This window comes from Macadamia integrifolia, chromosome 1 (genome assembly GCF_013358625.1).
Source record: "Macadamia integrifolia cultivar HAES 741 chromosome 1, SCU_Mint_v3, whole genome shotgun sequence".
In the NCBI taxonomy this organism is placed as follows: domain Eukaryota; kingdom Viridiplantae; phylum Streptophyta; class Magnoliopsida; order Proteales; family Proteaceae; genus Macadamia; species Macadamia integrifolia.
The window spans coordinates 10,926,403-10,948,117 of record NC_056557.1 but is presented as its reverse complement, the minus strand read 5'-3'; the positions used below and the strand labels follow the sequence as shown (position 1 = coordinate 10,948,117).

At 38.0% G+C, this 21,715-nt stretch overlaps 1 protein-coding gene across 3 annotated transcripts in view; it reads right to left on the bottom strand.

Moving 5' to 3' along the window:
• The window catches only part of LOC122079431 (mediator of RNA polymerase II transcription subunit 23), a 76,335-nt gene that overhangs the window by 1,413 nt on the left and 53,207 nt on the right, over positions 1 to 21,715 (bottom strand). For all 3 annotated transcript variants that reach the window (XM_042645906.1, XM_042645916.1, XM_042645896.1), the window contains 10 exons: positions 20,816 to 20,910; positions 18,964 to 19,126; positions 18,639 to 18,884; positions 12,964 to 13,134; positions 12,722 to 12,835; positions 12,458 to 12,583; positions 8,794 to 8,939; positions 5,889 to 6,129; positions 5,040 to 5,805; positions 1,671 to 1,852 (listed from right to left, as the gene is read on the bottom strand). In XM_042645906.1, the coding sequence (XP_042501840.1) occupies positions 1,671 to 1,852; positions 5,040 to 5,805; positions 5,889 to 6,129; positions 8,794 to 8,939; positions 12,458 to 12,583; positions 12,722 to 12,835; positions 12,964 to 13,134; positions 18,639 to 18,884; positions 18,964 to 19,126; positions 20,816 to 20,910 (2,250 nt within the window). The remainder of the gene's footprint in view (positions 1 to 1,670; positions 1,853 to 5,039; positions 5,806 to 5,888; positions 6,130 to 8,793; positions 8,940 to 12,457; positions 12,584 to 12,721; positions 12,836 to 12,963; positions 13,135 to 18,638; positions 18,885 to 18,963; positions 19,127 to 20,815; positions 20,911 to 21,715) is intronic.

The window sequence follows — 21,715 nt, the reverse complement described above, 5'->3', positions numbered from 1 at the left end:
GGGGGGGTGGGGGGTGGGGTTGGGTTTGGACATGACCAAGAAGCACATTTTCAACATGATTGAGAGGGGGAAAAGAACCATCATATCATGGAGGTGGAGTCCATGCCAAGAGTAACAATGGCCAAGAAACCATCACTATATTAGTGAAAATAACCTCCAGAATTGAAATGGATGCTGTTTTCCATCATTTTCTATTACATTTCAGTAAAATATTTTCCCCCTTTCTAATCCTTATATAATTTTTTATTGGTTCAGTGACTCTGCAACCTTAGCTTTTCCCCTTTGTAGAACATCTCAGCTTAGCACTAGATCACAGCACTCCAACTCACGGGACAGCAAAGGAAGGTACTGACCTATCATTTATCCTTTATTAAATTTCCATGAATCCTAGAATGAATTTTCTGCACTTGTATTTTGGAAATTTTCATCATTTATGGCTGCTGTTGAATCTGATTTTCTGCATGTATGTTGTGAAATATTTGTTAGTAGACCTTCCCGAGCCAAATTCATTTAATCCTTAGACTTGTATTAGATTTCCCAAACCTGTCCTGCACCACCTAGAAGTTGAGAGGCATCTGACTATTAGTTTTTGAGTTACGAATATTCCAATAAGTTACTAAATTCTTATTTTCCTTAGTTTGTAATTTCTGTCCAAGTCAGTTTCTCATTATCCAATCATATTCCTTTGATATTTTTGGCACTTAAGCACCCCCATAGGTTCTCTAGGATATCTTATTTTCACTTCATCAGGTTCATTGTTTCAGGGTTCTATTTACTCAAAGTATCTGTTGTGTTTTGGTTCACTGCGATTCTGTTTTCTGTAAGTTCATTAGTGTTGTTTTGTTTCAGTCTAGCATAATTCATCAATATTGTGATTGGAGTACTGGCCTTGTTATTGTTGGATGAAATCTAGTGAGGGAGGACCATGATGAAATCTTCACCTCATAAGCAAAGCTAGGTCCCTCAAATCTAGGGAGAATTTTTTTTCTTCTGTAAAGGAAAAGATCAGCAAACCCTCTCGCAGGGGCTTCATAGGCAAGATTATATATATATATATATATAGAGCTTTTCTCTTCAGAGGTGCGACCTTTAGGCTTCTTCTTGTAGAAACATTAGTCTTGTACTCCGATTCAATTGGTTTTGCAAACTACCCAAGCAAACCATAAATAATGTTTCTGAACTAACAGACTGATTGCCTAACCAACTACCAGATAATTCAATTATGTGAAAATATGATAAAACTACGATCATTCTTGTCATATCAGAGGTAGTTCAGAAACCACTATTTTTCCATATGATTGCTGTTGCATTTTGGGGTCAACTTAAGAGGCTGGTGGGATCACTCTCTCACCGATTAATAAAGAGCGGAAGCATAAATAATCATATTTTCACACAATGGAATATCTGGTATTCGGTTAAGCCATCAATATTCCATTCATATAACTAAATGGAACATGCGCCTGGTTGTCCTTTATCCTTTCCTTCAGAATTAATTTGTTAAACTTGTTCAGTACAGGAAAATTGGAAACTGGTCTTTATATGAAGAGAAAATTACATAATTGAGAAAATAACTGAAGTATGGAACGGTTCTTTGTGGTGCAGCCTTGTCATAGGTTCAGTACGATGGTTTCAAGAGAGAGAGACAGCAGATAAAAAGAATAAACATATACCTTCATGAAAAGAGGTCGAGTAAAGGCAATCCTGGGGAGCAGTGGACCCATAATACGGAATGCTATTCTCAACATTGCAACGGATGTCAGTGGTCTAAGATGCTTAATGATTGCATGTGTCCCTTCCAGCCACTCCTGTGGAAGATTGCTGAAGAAAGAGTGGAGCAGCGAAACTACGTTACCTGACGATTTAAAAAAATGAAAAATAAAAGAAAAAAGAATGAGCTTCAGGATGCAAGACAAGTGGACAACCACAGGCTAAAACAATAAAATAAAAAAGGAAGCTGCTTAATTCATAAAATGCGTGAAATAGCTAAATTCAAACAATCGCTTAGAAATAACAGAAAAAAAATGAGAATATAGTTAAATAAACTCTCTAAGAATTGTTTCCAGTGTTGATTTCAAATATACCTGGCTATTCACTATTAGAAGCCTGAAAAATAGAAGGAAGTAAATTGTCAAATAATGGCTTCACTCCATCCAACATTGTTTCTGTATAATATTTCTCTGCCTAAATGGCAAAAGACTCTAACATTGTTCTCAAACTAAAAAAGACAGCTGCTGACCTTATTAAATTATAAACCAAATATAGGGACTACAGGACGGGTGCATTGCATATATGGATGGGTGACAAATAGAAGGATGCATGCCAATATACAGGAGGGCATTTGATTGAATTAGGTCCTGAAATTTGAGAAGTGTCTAATCCAACCCTTGACCAATCCATCCAATGATCAGAATTGCCACATCATCTCACCATGTGGCTACAATTGGTAAGCGCCACTGATAGACTTATCAGGTTGGCCTGTCTAAAGCAATTTTTACCAATTAACGATGGATGTTATCGATTAACAACATGAAGATTACCCAGTGGCATATAATTGTCATGAGCCTCATGGCAGCAAGGCAAGCCAAGGTTGAGGCCAGGAGTCTAGAAATGCATAGTGGACTGAGGCTTACATATAAAGAGGTGGGTTAAGGTGTAAGATATTAAGGTTTCTCCTTCTTTGTGCTAATTTTTGAAAGGGACTTATGTGTAAATTAGGAGTTTCGTTCCTTCTACTTATAAATATAATGGGGCTTATGTATAAAATAAAGAAGTATTTCCTTAGTCATAAATATAGAACAAATATAATAGATGAGATAGAGAACACTGAAGATTTGTCTTCTTCTCTGATGTCTTGACGCCTCCATGCCAGATGATGGAGATGATGTTGAAGACATTTGAAAATGGAATACAAGAACGTGTAGGTACCCTTACTCCTCCTCCCCCTTCTTGTGGTGGTATTAGCTGTAGCAGTGCAACTGCTGCTGCAGCAGCTTCCTCCTCTTCTTCCTTTCCCTCATAACCTCATATTTCTCATTTCCCACTTCAACCCCCCTTTACCCCACTTTTCCCCTTTTTTGGTCTAGACATATTTGCTAACACAGCAATTGGTTGCCTTGGGGTCAAGACTCAAGAGCCACCTAGGAGTCACCTCAACATATTAACCCCCACAGAAGACAATAAGAAATAAACAATTAAACATAAACAACTACTTTAACAAGCCATTTGCACTGTGGATGCCCCCGAAGGTCTGAATCACAAAGCATGTAATATTCCCTTGTAGAATCAAATAGGCCATCTAACATGAGCATCCCTCATGGAACACCCACAGGCCCACAACAATCATCTTCCTTTTCTTCCTTATGCCCTGTGTTTTCCACCTGTCTCTGTTTCTTCTAGCTGATTGAAACCACCACAGATTTATCAAATTCTGGAAACTTGCTACTTCACTTGGTGGAGTGGATCGCCCATCATCTTCCATCCTTTTTGTTGTGCTGGACCTGACGTTCCCCGCTGGTGATGACTTCCCAGATCTCACAGTTGGGAGTGTCCACTGGAAATGGTGATGGAGCAAGTCCAGGGGAAATGAATCACCATAAATATCAAGCTTTGCAGAGGATTGTCTGATGCTCATTGTCCTTGGCTGAGAAGCTTGAATAAGTTGTCAAAGTTTTTACGGAACTGATAGAGATCCTTTGCCAAATTGGACACCAAGGCACCAATTGCTCTCTTATGCAGTAGTTAAAAGTACTTCTCTCAATTTGGACATAAAATGTTAACTGAAATAGTAAGATGCGTGGGGATCATTGAAAATTTTACTTGTTTTCCTTTACTTGCATCAAAACAAACAAGCATAAAATCAAATTTTACAAGAAAAATTTTCCTTTTACAAAGCTTATACATGGAAACATATGTAGCCTAACGAAAAAGATCAATTGTATGGTGGGCCTCATGATTAATTTTGCTTCAAGTTTTCACATATGGGCAATCCAAATGGTCTTCTGTCTACCAAACTATCACAACAGCCAGGTCACACATTTACTAGTTTTATCTTTGGAAATTGACTGGGGGAAAGTTCAATACATGGCCAACATGGTTGAGACCAGCCACAAAATTTGATATGTTGGTCATCCAAAGGGGCCTAAACAATCCAATGGTGGTATCGGCCAAGACAGCCCTCCACATGGCCAAAACAGCCTCCTGTCAGCAGCATACTTATAGATACTTTTCTAGGGTGCCATGTAGAAAAACCTTCGCAGTAAACATATTACAAAGTTTTCATACATAGGGAGAGAGATCATTCCATGAGCCATGCTTTTACTGCCACATGACAGTACAGATGGGACTACAACAGTTGAGAAACAGTTCATATCAGGCATAGTCATGTGCCAAGTTTCAGCCCAAACACATCATCATGGGGAGAAATGAAGCTTAAAAAAAGGTAGAATAGACGATCTTTTCTGGAGACAGTTGGACCATTGAAAATGCAAAGCAAAAATGGAATACTTAGTGAGAGAAAAAGATTTGAGTTTCGCTTGGAAAATTGACACAGGGCCAGTCTAGGCCCCTTACTATCTATCCAAGGCCAGAACAGCTAACTCACAGCCCATGTAGTAGAAAAGACATGGCTGATTAAGATAGCCTATATACACTGCCGTTGAAAGATAGTTTCTCCATTAATTTATGTAACATATATTAAAATATGTATAATGTTTTCTATAATATATATATATATATATATTAAACTACAGATTGTAAAAAATGTTCTACCCCTCTTTGTTTTTTTGTTTTTTCCGGAAAACTGCATCGTTTGCATATTAAATGTATTTTTGTAAACATGAAGATATTCTCCATGCTTTCAATTTTGTCATGTCATAAAATTTTCAGAATATGTGCAATTCAACTGGCCCAATCTCTGCAACCGCAAAAGAAGACAAAAACTATTAAAAACAAAAAAATCTAACAGGGAACATCCTGATTTAACAGTTAATCATAGACATGGTTAGGCATATAACTAATGACTGCAAGAATTAAAAGAGTACCTATGGCTGTTGAGGTGGTATCTTGAGCAGCCCATGTTGGATCCATTAAAGCGTAGCCGACAGCAGAGTCTAGTTCTCTCAGTGATCTTTTACCATCTGTGAGCCACCAGCACTCTTTAATAACACGTGATGCCTCTAAATAAAGTTGTATATGAAAATCTGGAGGGAGCTGAGCCAATAGAAGACCACAAGCTTGGATCATCAAGCAAGATAATTGTTGGCACGTATAACCACTTTTGGATACAAAGTTGACAGCATTTATTCCAGATGCGGATGGAGTTGATCTGCTGTTGCTCAAGGAGTCTGTGCTTCCACCTGAAGGAGAAGTTGGTAGGACAGAACCTTGCCCCGCACCACTTGAATTTCCTTGCAGACCATTGGACTGAATAAGTGTTGACTGAACATGCACTACTATTTGAACAAGTGAAGATACTATCTGGGAAGCAGGCACCGGAAGTGAGAGGATTTCAATTACTGCTGTTTCAAGAACAAGCTGGGTATAAGTTCCAGGATCCTGGTTTTGATAGAATGCTTTCTGGTTTTCTGGTCCACTTGATGGCACAGACTGAGATGATGCTGGAGTCTTGTTATGTGGTCCCCGAACAGAGTTATTTGAAATGTCCCCCATAAATTTTGACTTGCTATTTAGAGGAGGAATGACATTATTCACCAGACCTAATAGGAGAGTCGCAAAATAATCTGGAGGCGGGCAGGCAGCAGGATTTGATGAAGCAATATGCTGAGGAAACGACTCAGAAAGTGGGATCTAAAGCAAATATGGGGTCATTATAAAGAAGCTAGAATGAAGAAAGGAAGCATGCCATAAGCAGAAAAGAAAAGCATCATTACCTTGGACAGATCAAGTACATTCAATATTCTTACAATAAGCTTGCTAGGAAGGTGACCATAGAAGTATGCAAGAATGTCACGAACAAACGTAAATCTCAGTGGATGGTAAGAAAGAAATGTGGTATACACAACTAGGACTTTCTCAGCTATATCTGTCGCATCATTTTCAATTAGCCGATATAAAATTAAGGGGATAACTGGAAGTAAACGTGCTGCAATATCATCAAAGAAAGGGGGATACCTGCAAGGGTTCCCAAGGAAGTTAGCAAAGAAACATTTGTCAGAAGCATTACAATCCATTAACCAAGGCACAGCAAACGCTGGCAGTCAATAACAGACAATATATAAAGGATATCACACAGAAAGTGATATTAATTTATAAACCCAATCAAAACTCCATAAAAAAGCTTCAAAAGAGAAATTTTGATTAATATGTCAAATCTTTGTTCAAAGCTAGGATAATATAAGGGGGCCACATGAATACTGATGTAGATTACAGGAACAAGGCCAAAACCAGTCCAGAATCACCACGGGATACAGCCGCTGGGAGAGACAGCCTGGCCAGGTGTGGCCTGCTTCTTGATTGGATAAAGGACCCAATGACAGCTTACGTGGAGATGATTTTTCCAGATTTCCCATCCATTAATTTGCTGATTTTTAGGAAGAATAACTCCATATTTTGAGGGGTTTAGTGCCAGCTGTATGAAGACAATGTTGAATGGACTCTTGCAGATTTTGTGGGCCCCATGGCCAGCTGTATGGAGGTTTATCAATTGTAGATTTTCTTCCCAAGAGATCGAGTTGTGAAGGAGAAAATTGAGGATTTTAATTGTACTCCTTATCTAGTTTTTGCGTGGGGGAATTAGTAGCCTTAAATAGTTTCTATTTTTAATTAGATTTGTTAATGTTATTACGAAGACGGAGTATATGATGTGCCCCTTCGGTTAAAGTAGAGGAGGGGAGGGAGCAGTGAAACTTGGGGAATGGGAGGTACCCCAGAGTGACTGTTTTAAATACATGGGGTTCATCTTTAATAAAGAAGGTGATATAGAGGATAATGTTGCCCACAAGGATTAAAGTATCGGTATCGATCGCCGTATCGATCGGTCAAAATTAAGATACGTATCGGAGAGTATCGTATCGTATCGAAGATACACTAAGATACGCTAAAAATACACACATAAATGGATAGGAAACATTTTTTTAAACACTTTTGCATAAAGAGTTTATTAAAAAAAACTATTGATAACATGTATTATGCATAAACACTAAATTGAGGGTATCGTACTAAGAATTCAAGGTTCGTAGTTGTCTCATAAATGTAAAATCCGTATTCCCAACTTTGATTTCCACTTTAGTTAAAGAGAAATATGGCTAACAGCAACTTTGGAACAAAAACCCTTCAAAAAATTGTGTTTTCTGAAAAATTACCATCTTGGCAATTATATGACCCATACGTACCAATCGATACATACCGATACGTATTGATACTCACCGATACGTACCGATATATATCGATACTCACCGATACGTGCCAATATATACCGATACGTACCGATCGATACATATCGATACTCACCGATACGTACCAATACATACCGAAACGTACATTTTACCTCAATTTTATAATTTTCATAGTCGTATCGAGGCATATCGTATCGTATCGATGTGTATTGGTGGTGTATTAATGCATATCGATATGTATTGTAAGATATATATCAATACGAAAGGATTTTAAAAATTTCATGTATCGTATCGATGTGTATCGTATCGGTCAGCTAAATTTAAGATACGTATCGGAGGGTATCGTATCGGTATCGGAGATACTTAAAACCATGGTTGCCCAGGAGCGCTATTTCATAAAAGAATGCATGTTAAACTTAAGGAAAAGTTCTATAGGACAGTTATAAGACCAGCTATGACATACGGAGCGGAGTGTTGGTTAGTCAAGAAGAGTGATTTGACTAAACTGAGTGTAGCAGAGATGAGGATGCTAAGAGGACTGTGAGGCAAGACTAGGAGAGAATAATATCTTTAGTTTATTTTATTCTGTTTATTTTTTGAAAGTTGCATACGTAGGATATAGTTAGAGTTGGTTTGAGATTTCTTTTTCCTTTTGAACCTTTTGAGTTAGTTTCCTTTTAGGATTTTTTCCTATATTTTGAGTTTTCTAATTCCCTATTTCTATGCTTGTAACTGATTGAGAAGTATGAAGTTATGCGTTGATATTGTGGTGTGCCTTCGGGCTGAGTGTGTGCGATTCCCCTCTCTCCCCCAGCCCCCCTTATTTGTGCGACTCCTATCCCTCCCCTGCAACTCTTGAGTTTTCTCAGGGATTTCTACCCTTCCCCTACAGGCCTTCCATCAATTTAGGGTAAGATTTTGAACCCGTAGCCTGTAGGCCTCTTTATTTGATTCAACAAACAAATCCAGCACTCCGAAATCGATTAGGAATTTTCTGAAATTAGTCCAGGTGGAAGGATAAGAAGCAGGCCTGATGCCTAATAAATTTGCAGTAGAACAGCAATTTGTCAGTGGTTTTCTTATACTGCCCCATAGGAAGGGGGTTTAATTGATATTCTAAGAGAGACAGTTCATAGTGCGTTGTAGCGTAAGTTGGAGAATCGCTTCAGTGACATAATCACCATCAATGATAAATATAAAGTAGATTATGCATACAAGAAAAGGTATCCAGTACAATCACAAAACAAGTTGACTTGAAGCAGACATTTGTACTCTGTAGACCAAGCCTCTTGATTTTGCTGTAGTCATCAGATGACTAAGCAAAAAAATACCATCAATGATAAATATAAAGTAGATCTTGATTTCCTGACATAGATAACATGTAATTGTTTTTTTTTTTTTTTTTTTCCATTCACCAAAGGTTAGACTAGGAGAATATTACCGATCCTTCCAAGACAGATGATTCCCCAGAGCTTTCTGCAACTCAACACGCTTAAAAATTCCAGAGTTAAGCCAATGCTCTGGGGGCCCACGATTCAGAAACAATTTGACTCTCTGTTGCAGCTCTGGTCTATCCAGTAGACTTATCTGCAAAATAAATAATGTTCAAACACAGAATAAAATGTAACTGCTCACTATTTTCATGTGTCACTAGAACTGATTAGAAACTGAGATCCAGAACAAGTATTCTCTCTCATAGGAATCACCCAGAATCTTTGTGCAAGTGATTATACCAGCTTATTGTCCGATTATGTGATGTTTGCTGACAATCTAAAAAATGTAAAAGGGACATACTGAGTCAAAATTTAATGCACAATGCCACGAAACTAGATTCACAAACTTGAAGAATGAAAACAGTTTCAGGACTTGAAGCAATATGTGCCCAGGATATGCACAGATTCGAGTCGTTTTCACTTTGAATGGTCTATTAATAGTGTAGAGATATAAATGCGAAGATCTTGTAAGCATCAATTTATTTTTCTGCATACTTTAAAACTTCTTTTGGAGTGGGATGTCTGTCCCTTCTTGTATATCTTTCGTAATTACTTTCAAATTAGTAGACACTTCAGAAGAATGAGAAGGAACACGTGTTTAAATTGTTTTAAAATATTTTTAAGTGGTATGATATCCTTAGCCTGGAAATCAAATAAGGATGGAAGATTTGAGGATGGCAAACCAATCAATCGTTGTACTAAATTTCAACCAATTAAATGATCACGTAGGATTAAGAAACCAAGGCTAGGAGGGCTCAAGGGGATATTTGACTCCTGCCAGATGTAGAGCCTGCAGGACAAATATTTTCATTTGCAAAAAATAAGGGTCCAATGGAATCAGAGCGTTTTACACCTTTCATCTCTCTTTGGGGTTGTTCATCACGTTACTTTGTGTATCTCTCATCTCTGGTGCTCACAGTTGGGATGAACTTCCTTCAAATCACGACCAAACTTCATTCCCTTCTCTTCTTGTGTGTGTTTTGTGTTCATGCTTGGAAAACAATCAATCCACTCTAGCCGTTTCTCCAGTGGTGAGTCAGAGGTTCCTATTTTCTGTATTTCTCTTTATTTCAATTCTAAATCATGATAGATTCAATCTATCTGTTCTTTGTTTTTCTTCCCATTTTTTCCAAATGGCTAGCTTTATACACGTTCTATTAATCTCTATTGTTCCTTGTTCTTTTCCAAAATCCTAGGGTTTAATGTTACTCAAGAATTTGAGGTCACTGCATTCCTTCTTATTCATTTATTGAGTCATTTATTTATGTTCTTGTTTTGGACAAGAATTACTTGCATTTGATTCTCTAGCTCCAAGCTCTACCTGTAAACTAATGACTACTCTAGTTTTGAATGCCAAAAAAGAACCAAATGTTGCCCTTTCCCCTTCATTACTTCTCGTTTTTCGTCAGAAATTACTTCCATGTGGTTTTCTACTTGATGATGATGTCATTGATCTGTTGGAGGATGGGGCCTTAGACGAAGATGACTCTTAGGCTGTGTTTGGTATGCATTCCTATTCTAAGAATGCACATTCTCATTCTCACAACACAGAATGCATTCTTAGATGAGAATGAGAACATTGTTTGGATGTGTATTTGGCAAAAGTGCGTTCTTGACTATAGAATTCTAAGTTCTACCATAAAAAGAATTCTCAGGCATTTCATCAAACACCTGATAGGAAAATTTTTGTAACATATATAATAAGGATTAACTACACTGCATACACAATCAATAAAAAACCAGAAAGCAAACCAGAGAACCATCAATTCCAATTCCATTTTTAATTCTTTTTTGAAAGATTAACATGGGTTTGCTTCTTCATCCGCTACAGTCTTGGTAACTGTAATTTCATCAGATCAAATTGTTTCAAGAGCTGAACGGCATTGAAATTAACCGTCACAGTTCAGAATTGGGCAGAGAGGAGTTACTATAGATAAAGGCCAGCACGGGGAAGGATTATTGATTTCTACTGCAAGAGTTCTACATTAGGGCATAGAACACAATCTGGAAGCTCAGAATCATTGGAAGCCTGAATTTCATCAATCCGTCCACTAGAAGAGGGTGATTTCTGCGCCGAACATTCATTGGATCTGAAAACCTTACAAATTAGGGCAGAGAATGCAATCTAGAAGGAGGACCGACTCTGGTTTGTGCTGTGACTGTTGTGTAAAAAACAGAGTTGATCAGTCGACCCATCATCACTGAAGCTCATACAGCTGCCCTTGCTCTTGTCATATAAATGTTCTGCATCGCTGCTAATAGGGTTGATCAGTCAGAGTCAAGGGCCAACATCGTCATTGGAGAGGAACTCATTGTTAAGACGATGGCAAGGACGAAGGTAGCGAGAGGAAGAGGGAGTCATGGTTGGTGAACCAGAGTCGGGTTGCGTAGCTGTCAGAACTGAGGTTGCACTCGGAGACGTGAAACACACTTTTTATCGAGAACAAACCCAACTTTAGAACGTGGAATGGGATTTTCTTGCATTCCAGAATGAGGCCTGTTCTGGACCCCATTCTAGGAATCTAGAATTGGGATGCACACCAAACAACGTTGTTTACGTTCTAGAACGCATTCTTGGGCTGGAACGCATTCCAAGAATGCGTACCAAACGCAGCCTTAGTCTTTTTCTTCCACTCTTAGACAGACTTGATGGAGATTTGGGAATGGATAGTATTAAATGTAATATTATCCTTTTTTTATAGAATAACAAACTTTTATTGGGTGAACCGGAAAAAGGAAGCTGTACAACAGTATACACATACATTCGACCCAAAATTGCCAAGGGCAGGGCTTCTACATGAAAACATGAAAACTTCATATCAGATAAATGGATATGGTCCTATATATGTATCTCTCTACCCACCCCTCTTTGGCTAGAGCATCCGCTAGTGCTTTAGTAGCCTCTACTTCCATGATAATGAGATGATTCCATGGCTACTCATAGCTCTTGCTGCCTTGATAAGATGTGTTCACCTCTGATAGCCATTGTATTAAAGTAGAAGTTTGAGATGTTTATTTTGGAGAATTTCATGTTTGATGGTTAACTATATGTAGGGGGGATGTGCTGATCAGAAATATATAGGAAGTCCTTTGAGGTCCTGGTATATGATTGTATAGCATTCTTGTACTCTTATATGAAGCTGCTCTTTTTGTTGGTAGTGCATAATGACCATAAGCACTGTTTTGATGTTTTGACATACTAATCCAGTTTTTATTTTTTAATTTAATTTAATTGATTTTTGATAGACAAAAACAAAAAAAGAAAATACTGATAAGATGCAGCAGAAATTACAAGAAGGGCCCAAGAGGGACACTAAAAAGTAAGGGAACATGTAACACCCCGTCAAAGGCATGCTCTTGAAGTGTCTTTGGAATGCTTCACATCTTACCTCTTGCAATCCATGCTTCCATCTACAATAACTCTATTACATAAGGACCACAAACCTTTCTCCATTGAGGACTTCCCATTTCATTCTATATGCAAACAAAGACAAAAAAGCTTTTTTCCTAAAAAACTGTAAGTCATTCAACTAAAGGAATATCAGAAGGGCTAGGATCCGATATAATTTTAGAAATAATTATAACAATAAATTTTCATTTCAGAAACCTTACCACAATCCTCAAAGCATGGGGATCATCATCACGGTCAATAAGTGCTAGAAGCAAAATATCCAAGGGAAGAAGCTCATGAGTCCAAATAAAGGAGGAAAGGTTCGCGCTAGCCTTTAATAGAAGTTCCTGGGAGGTAGTAAACAAAAGAACCGCCAAATCCCCCCCACCCCCAAAAAAAAAAAAGAGAGAAAAAAATTAGAGACAGGAACAGTATCCAACATACCAGAATTTCACCAATGATCACTCTACACACCATGTACGAACCTGTAAGAGATGTCCACGCTGCAGTTCCACATGAATATGATGAAGAAGAACATCCACCAATATGTATATATTGGATGTCACTTCTTCGGGGGAAAAATCTCTCAGGACACGCCCCTGCATTCCAGAATCCGAATTACCAATTGGGAAGAACAGCATCAAATTAAGGACAATGCATCAATCTTCTAGCTACATAGCACAAAGAATTTACTAAGAAAAGTCATCAAAGGGCTACAGAATCATACAAGACTTGCACAATTAATGTTTTCAATGTGCCCATGCATAAGCATCCAAGCACCAGCACATAGATACTGCCGATGTTGAGGAAAACTATGACTAATGTAGGTCATAACATATGTAGGATCAGCTGATGGAGACAGAAGCTGAGTGCATTGATTTATAACTGTTGTCTCTGCCTGCCCATGGAAAGAAAATGCTCAATCAATTATTCAATAATGCCTCAAGAAACCAAATACTTACATAAAATACATGATGTATTCAAAACTCAATCATAACCTAGGCTTTGGGGAAGGGGAGAGAGCATAAAAGAGTAAATTCCCACATATCCAACATAAATTGTATATGAATATTCTAAATCATGCATTTACTTTATACAAATAAATAAATTAGTCTCACTGAATCAACCCAATTGTGAATGCCAGGGCAATAATGAGATGAATACATTAATTAACCTTCAAAAAGAATTTATATTGAAGGAAAGGTAATCAGGGAGTGTCCTTTTCTACATACAAAATGTAAATAGAAGTCTTCTCACAATTTCATGTTATAAAAACCCATAAACAATGCAAACTTAATAGCATTCCATATACTTCTTACTTAATTGCATGGATAATTGTAGCAAAAAGTCATTTTCTCAATTTTTTTGTAATTTTTAATTACAACTAAATTTCAGGTGGATAATTTAGATCGGAATTGCAGCTAATATATAATTTATCACGGTAATAATATATATATATATATATATATATCCTTGATTCCTTTTTTTTCTTGGGGGCAGGGGAGGGGATTGGGTCCCGCCCCCCAAATTTCCCCTTTCTTATTTATTCATAAAAAAATTTACCTCTTTCAATCTCCAAATCCATGTCAATGTTTCTCACTTGTGCATTTGATAGATTTTGAAATCAGACATAAAACTTCAACAAAAATAAGTAATCCCAGCACTCCCCTCTTTGGTTCGACAGAACCACCAAACTTCAAGCTACCCTAGTCAGGTTGAAAATCTTGTCATTGACAAAGTTACCTGGACACTTCATGTACACTCAAAGTCTTGTCATGTCGACCATAATTGTCTATGGTTGTCACCTTGGCGTCCAAGCGGTTTTTAGGGGGTGTAGGCGACTGCAGCCTTAGTGCAAGGTGCTGGTTTTAATTTTTTATTATTTTTATTCCATTTATTAGGTTTCTATTGGTCTCACCCAGGTTTGGCACTGATTCAGACTAAGCATCATTCAAGTAAATGACTCCATTTACTTGAGATTATTCATAAATAAGCAAACCCCCTCCCACCAATGAATCTCATAAAAATAGTTAAAAAATCAGATTCCAAAGGATAAAATGTCAACTCCGCAATTCAAGAACAAAAATATAATTTTTCGTTGTAGGGACGATTTTCAACTTTCAAATGCTAGGGCTTTTCTCAAATCTAAAATTTTTACAAATCTTATTGTGATAGAACATCATAAAAACAAAAGACTGGAAACAAATTTTTTGTTTTAATTTCTAAAAATCTATCTCCTTTTAGGACGATTTTAAATATTATTTGCACACACCAAATAAGTTTTGACTGAAACATAATTCCTTCAATATAAATCAGATTTAAGCAATTTAAGATTTGTTGGGAAGTTGGTTTCGTGCTTTGCCAAGTACAAAAGTCTCATGTAAAAATAAGATCATTTGACCAGTCAAACTTATGAGAGAACAGGAACATTTCTTTAAATCAAGAGCAGTTTAATTACATATAGATAAAATCATACTTCCAAAAACAGTATAAACCAAATTAGAGAGTAGGCATACCTAGACGATGATCATTTCCAAGTACAACATAAACCAAATGCATGTTTTGATTGTTTCAAATTTTCAATATCTTGCTTCTTCAGTTCTGCTATCTTCTAGTTCTATGCATTGTTACCATTGTTACCAGGTTTTAGCTTGAGTGAATCGCCCGAGTCTAGTCAAAGAATTGGGAATCCTGGTCAAGAGTCAGGTAGACTCACCCAGGTATAGAAAAAGACATGATTCAGTCCAAGTCACATGAATTTCACTTGACTCGAAATTTTTCCCGAGTCACACGAGAATCGTTCGAGTATAGTCAAGCAATTCTCTTCCCCCCCCCCCCCCCCCACCCACCCAATCAATTTTGTTACCGCTGGTCGGAACACAACATTCCACCTCTTCCCTCCCTTCGCTGCTACTGCTACCCCTCCCTCCAATGTTAATGCTACAACTTGTCTGTCCTTACTGCCTCTGAGGGAAAAAATGTGACTTTGCAATTCAAATCCCTAGGGATACTACTAATAGTTAATAGGTTAGTAGAGAACCTGGGAACATGTAACCAATAAGAAAGAGACAACGATGGCTAGCACTTGTTGGTTCCCATCCTAGAAATAGAGGAGAGAGAATCATCAGTTACTTGAACCTTGGTTTTACCTGAGGATGGAGAGTACGTAGAGAAGGAACTAGGTGAACCAGTCATATGATTTGTGGCACCCGAATCAATTATCTAGGGATGAGAGCCAACATATGTACAATGACTACCGAAAAATACCTGAGTGGGCAAAGTGAGAGGCAGGGATAACTGGCAGAGAGGCAGCATTAGCAGCAGAGGAAGAGAAGCACTCCATCCTGGACATCAGGTGACACAATATAGCCATCTCATCCTATGACAAAGAAGAACCAGTGGGGATAGCAGCATAAAAAATGTCAAATGTCTCAGACTGATTGGCCTGGACAGGCTGGAGCACCCACGACCACGAGAGTAGGCTGGCTGCCTATGGAGTTTCCAGCAAGTCTCCCTTTCCATACCACAATAATCACATTTGACAACTAGCTTGTCACTAGTAGAACGATCATTGATCCAGGTAGAATTGCCAACAGATTGAGAATTGGGACTCTGATCCGTATATAACACAGAGTATTCCTATGGGACAGGCTAGCGCATAATTGTGCACCGAATTTCTTCAGACTGATACAGAGAATAAGCCTGCTCCAGAGTAGGGAAAGGGTCATGACTGAGCATATGATCCTGGATGTGATCAAACTCCACATTCAAGTAGCCAAGGAAGTCATACACTCTCAGCAGATCTTCATGCTTTTTAAAGCCAACAACATCATTAGAACAAGCAGGCGATAAGTCTCATAATAGTCAAGTTCTTGCCACATACCATGGAGATCAGAGTAGTATTGGTTGACATTCATCTGCTTCTAAGTAGTCCCACGGATTTTCTTTCGCAACTCAAAGCACTGAGCATTATTCCCCGCCTGGGAATGTTTCCTTGGTTGCTTTCCAGATCAAAGCAGTAGTATCTAACAACAGATAACCCCAAGCAATGGAGGGAGTCATCGAATTCAAAACGTAGGACATAACTAAGTAAATGGCAGCATGCCATTTGTCTTGAGCACTAGCAGTAAAAGGGCGAGCAGTAGCACCTGTGAGATACCCTGAGTAACCACAGAAACTGATAGACAGGAAATAGGATCTGGCCCACATCAAATAGATGCTCCCATCCAACTTGATGGAACTAGCAGGGAACGAAGGACAGTCACCATTAGAAGTTTAGAACCACGACCTATCTCATCCAAAAGAACAGATGTGGTGGAATCCTATGACGCCATAGTTTTTGGTGTCCAAGAGAGATCTTAAATCTTGCAAAAAAATTCCAGGTCCAACCAGACATAGAGATCAGAAACATTTCCTTCAAGTCATAGGGTTCAAGAAAAGAGCCCTCGTTGGGAAGAAACTCACCACTGAGGGAGTGGAAGGTAGGGAACCAAAATAGAAAAGAACCACGAGAGAGAGAAAGTTGAGGGAGAAAGGGTGAGTGGAAGAGGTCAATGGAAGGGAGAAGAGCGGAGGGTGGCAGTATGTATAGGGTTTTTGGGAGAGAGAGCTAACCTGCTCTAATGCCATGTTGATTTGGGGAATTGTGACTTGTGTCAATAGACACCAGCCCTCCTTTATTTATAATAGTAGGGTTACGAGTACAAAAATAAGTATGCCCTATAGACAAATCTACCCTTATACCTACATTACAGAAATTAGTGAAGGCTTCACAGTTATGGGATCTCTTCCAATGATCAATACATTGCCTCATATCCTCAGCCATAATCATAGGCATTAGATTCATGACAAAACAGGCACTATTCGTATATACTGTCTAGGGGTGTCAACCGGTTGGTCACAATCGGTTTCGGTCGGCATTGATCCAGTTACATCAATTTCAACACATGCACTGTGACCAAGGTTCCAAGTCTCGGTCGAAATTTCCGAAACCTGGTTGAAACCACGTATTCTTTTGGGCTAATTCTAGAAATTTTGGTCAAAATTTCCTAAATTAGTGTCGAAATTTCTGAAACTTGGAAATCTTGGGGTGGGTCGAAACCATCGAAATTTTCGAAATTTGGAAATATGACCATGACCGCCTGTGTATGGGATTGGGCCTGAATATGATAGTCATGAACCATTTAGCATTGGTTGGTTGGTTACCAGTTGTTAATCAGGCTACCAACAGTTGCTGCTAATCGGGTTGATCAGAAGCTGGTTTGTCGGTGACTTCATTAAATATGTAAATATATAATGGGAAAAGGCTGCATATGCCACTGGTATACCCAGATTTCTCTCTCTCTCTCTCCCCTCCCCTTGGAAAAGTCCCCTATGCCCCTCCCCATCCCAAGCCATCCCAGTCGCTGAGCTACTAGCATCAGAACCTGCAGCATACCTAACCTCCTCCCATATATTATAAATCAATATACATATTCAATCCAAGGAATATAATGTAATTGATTTTATATCAAGTCAATAATGACAAGGCCTGAGACATGTCTTATCAGAAATGGGCTCCCGAAAAGGTAGTTTCAAGCTCAAAATACTCAAACATTCACGTGATCGTCCAATATGTATAATATAATATCATATATCTTATATATATATTCACATGCATCACAAGTCACGACAACATAGTATAATATATTAATCACTATAAAACCCATGTAAAATAGTTTTCAGTCAGGTCGGTCGGGCGACCGATGATCTCTCACTTTGCACTCGGAACAACCGGTCAAGAATCATTCGGGCTTTAAGCTTGGCACATTTATTAATCGGTCGTGTTGCTCTCGGTTTTTGATCGGTCGGTACTGGTCATCCGTACCAGTGCAAACTTGTTATTGACATCCCTATTGATATCCATGGCTCAATTTGAGGGATCCAATGACACATAACATATAAAGAGTACAGAAATTCTGTGCACATGTTTAGCAACTCATCTTATCTTTCATCTCTTATATAAGTTCATACACTTCATTAATTGCTTCCACTTGGTAAATTATTGGATGATATCAACTAACACCAGCACTCTACTCTCTTCACTCGAAATCAATTTCTTTTCGGACCAGACCTACCCATGTCATATTTCCATGTGAAAGAATTAAGTAAAGAACACAGTTCAATCCTATAAAAAAAATGTAGAACAATTAAAACAAAGATCCCAAAAAGTAGACAAAATTTGAAAATGCCTGTAAGATTTCCATATTAGCAGAAACTGAAAGAATGCCCAGTTCAACCAGAACATAGGGTCACGGTGAGGAAAATTGAGAATCCTATATTATCCGCCAGAACAAAGAGCTAAAGAAAACACAATGCATTGACAGAAGGTAATTTGAAAAGTTAAGGCCATAAACATGAAACCTGTTGCCACGCCTGTATTGCCTGGGCCCTTTTGTCCACTCGGCCCATTAAGGCTTCACGGATAACTGGGGGGAAATAACGTAGAGTCTTTTCTGACCACATATGTTGACTTGTTGCTGTTATTTGTTCCAAAAGAGGTGCAAGGAAAAGCATGTGTTCAACCTCAGCAATTCCACGAGTTTTGATAGTGATGGCAAGATTTATCATTGTTATCCTATTCAAGGTTTCAGTGAATTCAGTGGGGCCCTGCAAAAAAAAAGGACAGTATTTAACATACCTAACAAAACATAAAGGGTTCCTGTTTTGAGACATGCAATGATTCTACCTTCAATTCTTTTTTCACCAGGAAAAAATCTCGCAACGACAAGATGAGATTCATGCACAGATTTTCAGCCAATCTGAATACGCGATGGTCTCCACGCTTGCTCTTTAGCATAGAAATTATTTTTATGACATCATACATCAGGGTCTTGCTTTTTCCATGGTACCTACAAAGAAAGAAAGCAGGATCAACCACCAAAAATGGAAAACATACAAATCTCGTTCACACCATTTACATAATGCATTCCTTGAGAAAGAGAAATAACTATAAATCTATAATATGGCAAAAGGTGTCATGGTAAGACAGTTAATGCTGTTACAACTTAAACCACTTATCCCAAAAGGTCAAGTTGTTGAGGGCTATGATAATGTATATCAACAACTCCCTGCACGGGCAGCCCACACAGACACACATCTTTGCATGTGACACCATCATGTAGTGGCACCATCAAGTGGCACCAAGGGGGCACAAAGCATGGGGGCACAACAACACAAACCCCTTGCACTTACCAGGGATCGAACATCCGACATCCTGGCTCTGATACCATGCTACAACTGCTTATCCCAAAAGCTTAAGCTGTTAAGTAAGGGCTACAAGAATGTATATCAATACACATCAACAAATGCAACAAGCAATAATTTAAGAGAAAGGGAAATATTTCCTTCAGTCATGTGAAATCTATGGAACTTCAATCAAAATTAGAAAAATTTAGCGAAATATTTCACTATTCCTAAATTTGGACCTGTAATAGGAGGAAAATGGGATAATGCGATGTTTCCACCGGAATTGGAGAAATATCTGGTCAAACATTGAAATTTTACTTGAAATGTTGAAATTATACGTTCCTTATTAAAATCGCCAAATTTCCACCCATTTCACGCGAAATGGCTTGCAATGTGTCGAAATTGGAAAAAATAAGAAAAATGGGGAAATTGGATATTTGGATGGACACCTTTTTTTGCCCAAATTTCTCTAAAAAAAGTGTATTTCACAAAATTTAGTTATTTAATAACAGTAAGAACAAGATTTACAGCAGATTAAAGGAGATTTGAGGAGGGACTGGGGCTTTTTTCACTAGTAGAAGTAGGATTAAAAACAAGTACAAGAAGTACAGAATGTCATGATGGTTGGATAAGGAATGGTTTTGGCTCCTCATTTTTTAGGGAAGTTAGAGAAATGACAGTATTTTTCTCATTTAATCACAAAAAATAGATAAGTAACATATCATCATGATAAATAAAGCATATTATATCATCTATTCTTACTCATAAAAAGATTATTTCATTTTTAAATTCAACACATTTATATTTCTGATTAAATAACAGAAAAATGGAATATACTGGTCACATATTTTTTTTTATTATCATGGTATGTGATATGCATCTTATACTTGCATCAAATAGACAATATTGGTAAAAAAACTATGCAATGAATTGTCCACTAAGGTTTATTATGCATCTAATTACTCCTTGATGTGTATTAATGTTCAAATAAACACGCTTCCCAGTTTTCCATAAATTACCTTTCTGTCACCGATAACTACACCCACAGCAGAGAAAGAGGACACCAGGAGAAAGAGGGGGGGGGGGGGGGAGGAGGAAGAAGGCGATGCAGTCTTTACCAGAAAAACTACCATTAGCCAGTAGCAAGTTGTCATAACTTTGAAGAAGCAGGTTATCTTCATTTGTCACCACTTACTGAGACATTTAGGACTTTTTCTAACTAAAACTTTACATTGGTCTGGATATAATTATTTTTCGGTTAGAAGACAAGGGAACACATATGCAGAGGCATCCCCTCAATCACTAAATGGAATGCAGAATCACAGTTTGCCACCGACCAGAATGCCAATCACCTGTAAAGTGGAAGCAAACGGTAGTTCAAAATTTCAAGCAAGAGCAGGGATACGCCAGGTTTATTGAATATGGATGGATTCCTTTGTGTCAAAGTCTGTAGAACATCACAGCCATCAGTTAAACCACCATCAGTGCAACGTGCAGACAAAGCCAAAAAAGGTCCACAGAAATTTTTTATTGACAAATCATAAAGATATGAAATTTTACATTAATCAAACATGTTTTGAACAAACTAGTTTGGCAACAGAATACAATTTCAAAAAATTAAAGCACTAGAACATCTTAGACTACCACTTAAAGAAACACGCTCTCACAGGGAATATGCAGAGTATTAATATTATGTTGCAAGTTGCAACATCATATGTAAAGTCTGACCACTAATATACCGAAACATGTCAGCATTTAAGCAGACTAATAAGAATAAATGCTAAAACAGACAAACAAACAAGTTCAAAACTAGATTTTTGCAGTTTCTCTCCATCTCGCAGTTTTGGCCATCAAATCATGATTTGATAAAATAAAACAACAAATTTTTCTATGCTGCACATGTAGACATACTAATATATATGACAGAAATTAGGTATCAAAGTTGATAAATGTCCAACTCACAGGGTCCCCTACCTGTCCAGAAGTAAGAATCGAGCAATAAGTCTTCACCAATTTACCAGCTTGAAACAGGTGGAAAAAGTTTAATATACAACAACATAGCCTTATGGCCCTTATCCCAACTAAATTGGGTCGGCTACATATAACCTTGCTCTCCAATCAGCTCTATTCGAAGTCATATGTGGTAGTAGGCCTAGGCTATGCATGTCTTTCCTCACCATCTCTCCTACGGTTATTTTAGGTTTGCCCCTGGTGCATTTAGATCTTTCAATCTGAATCAAATCACTCCTCCG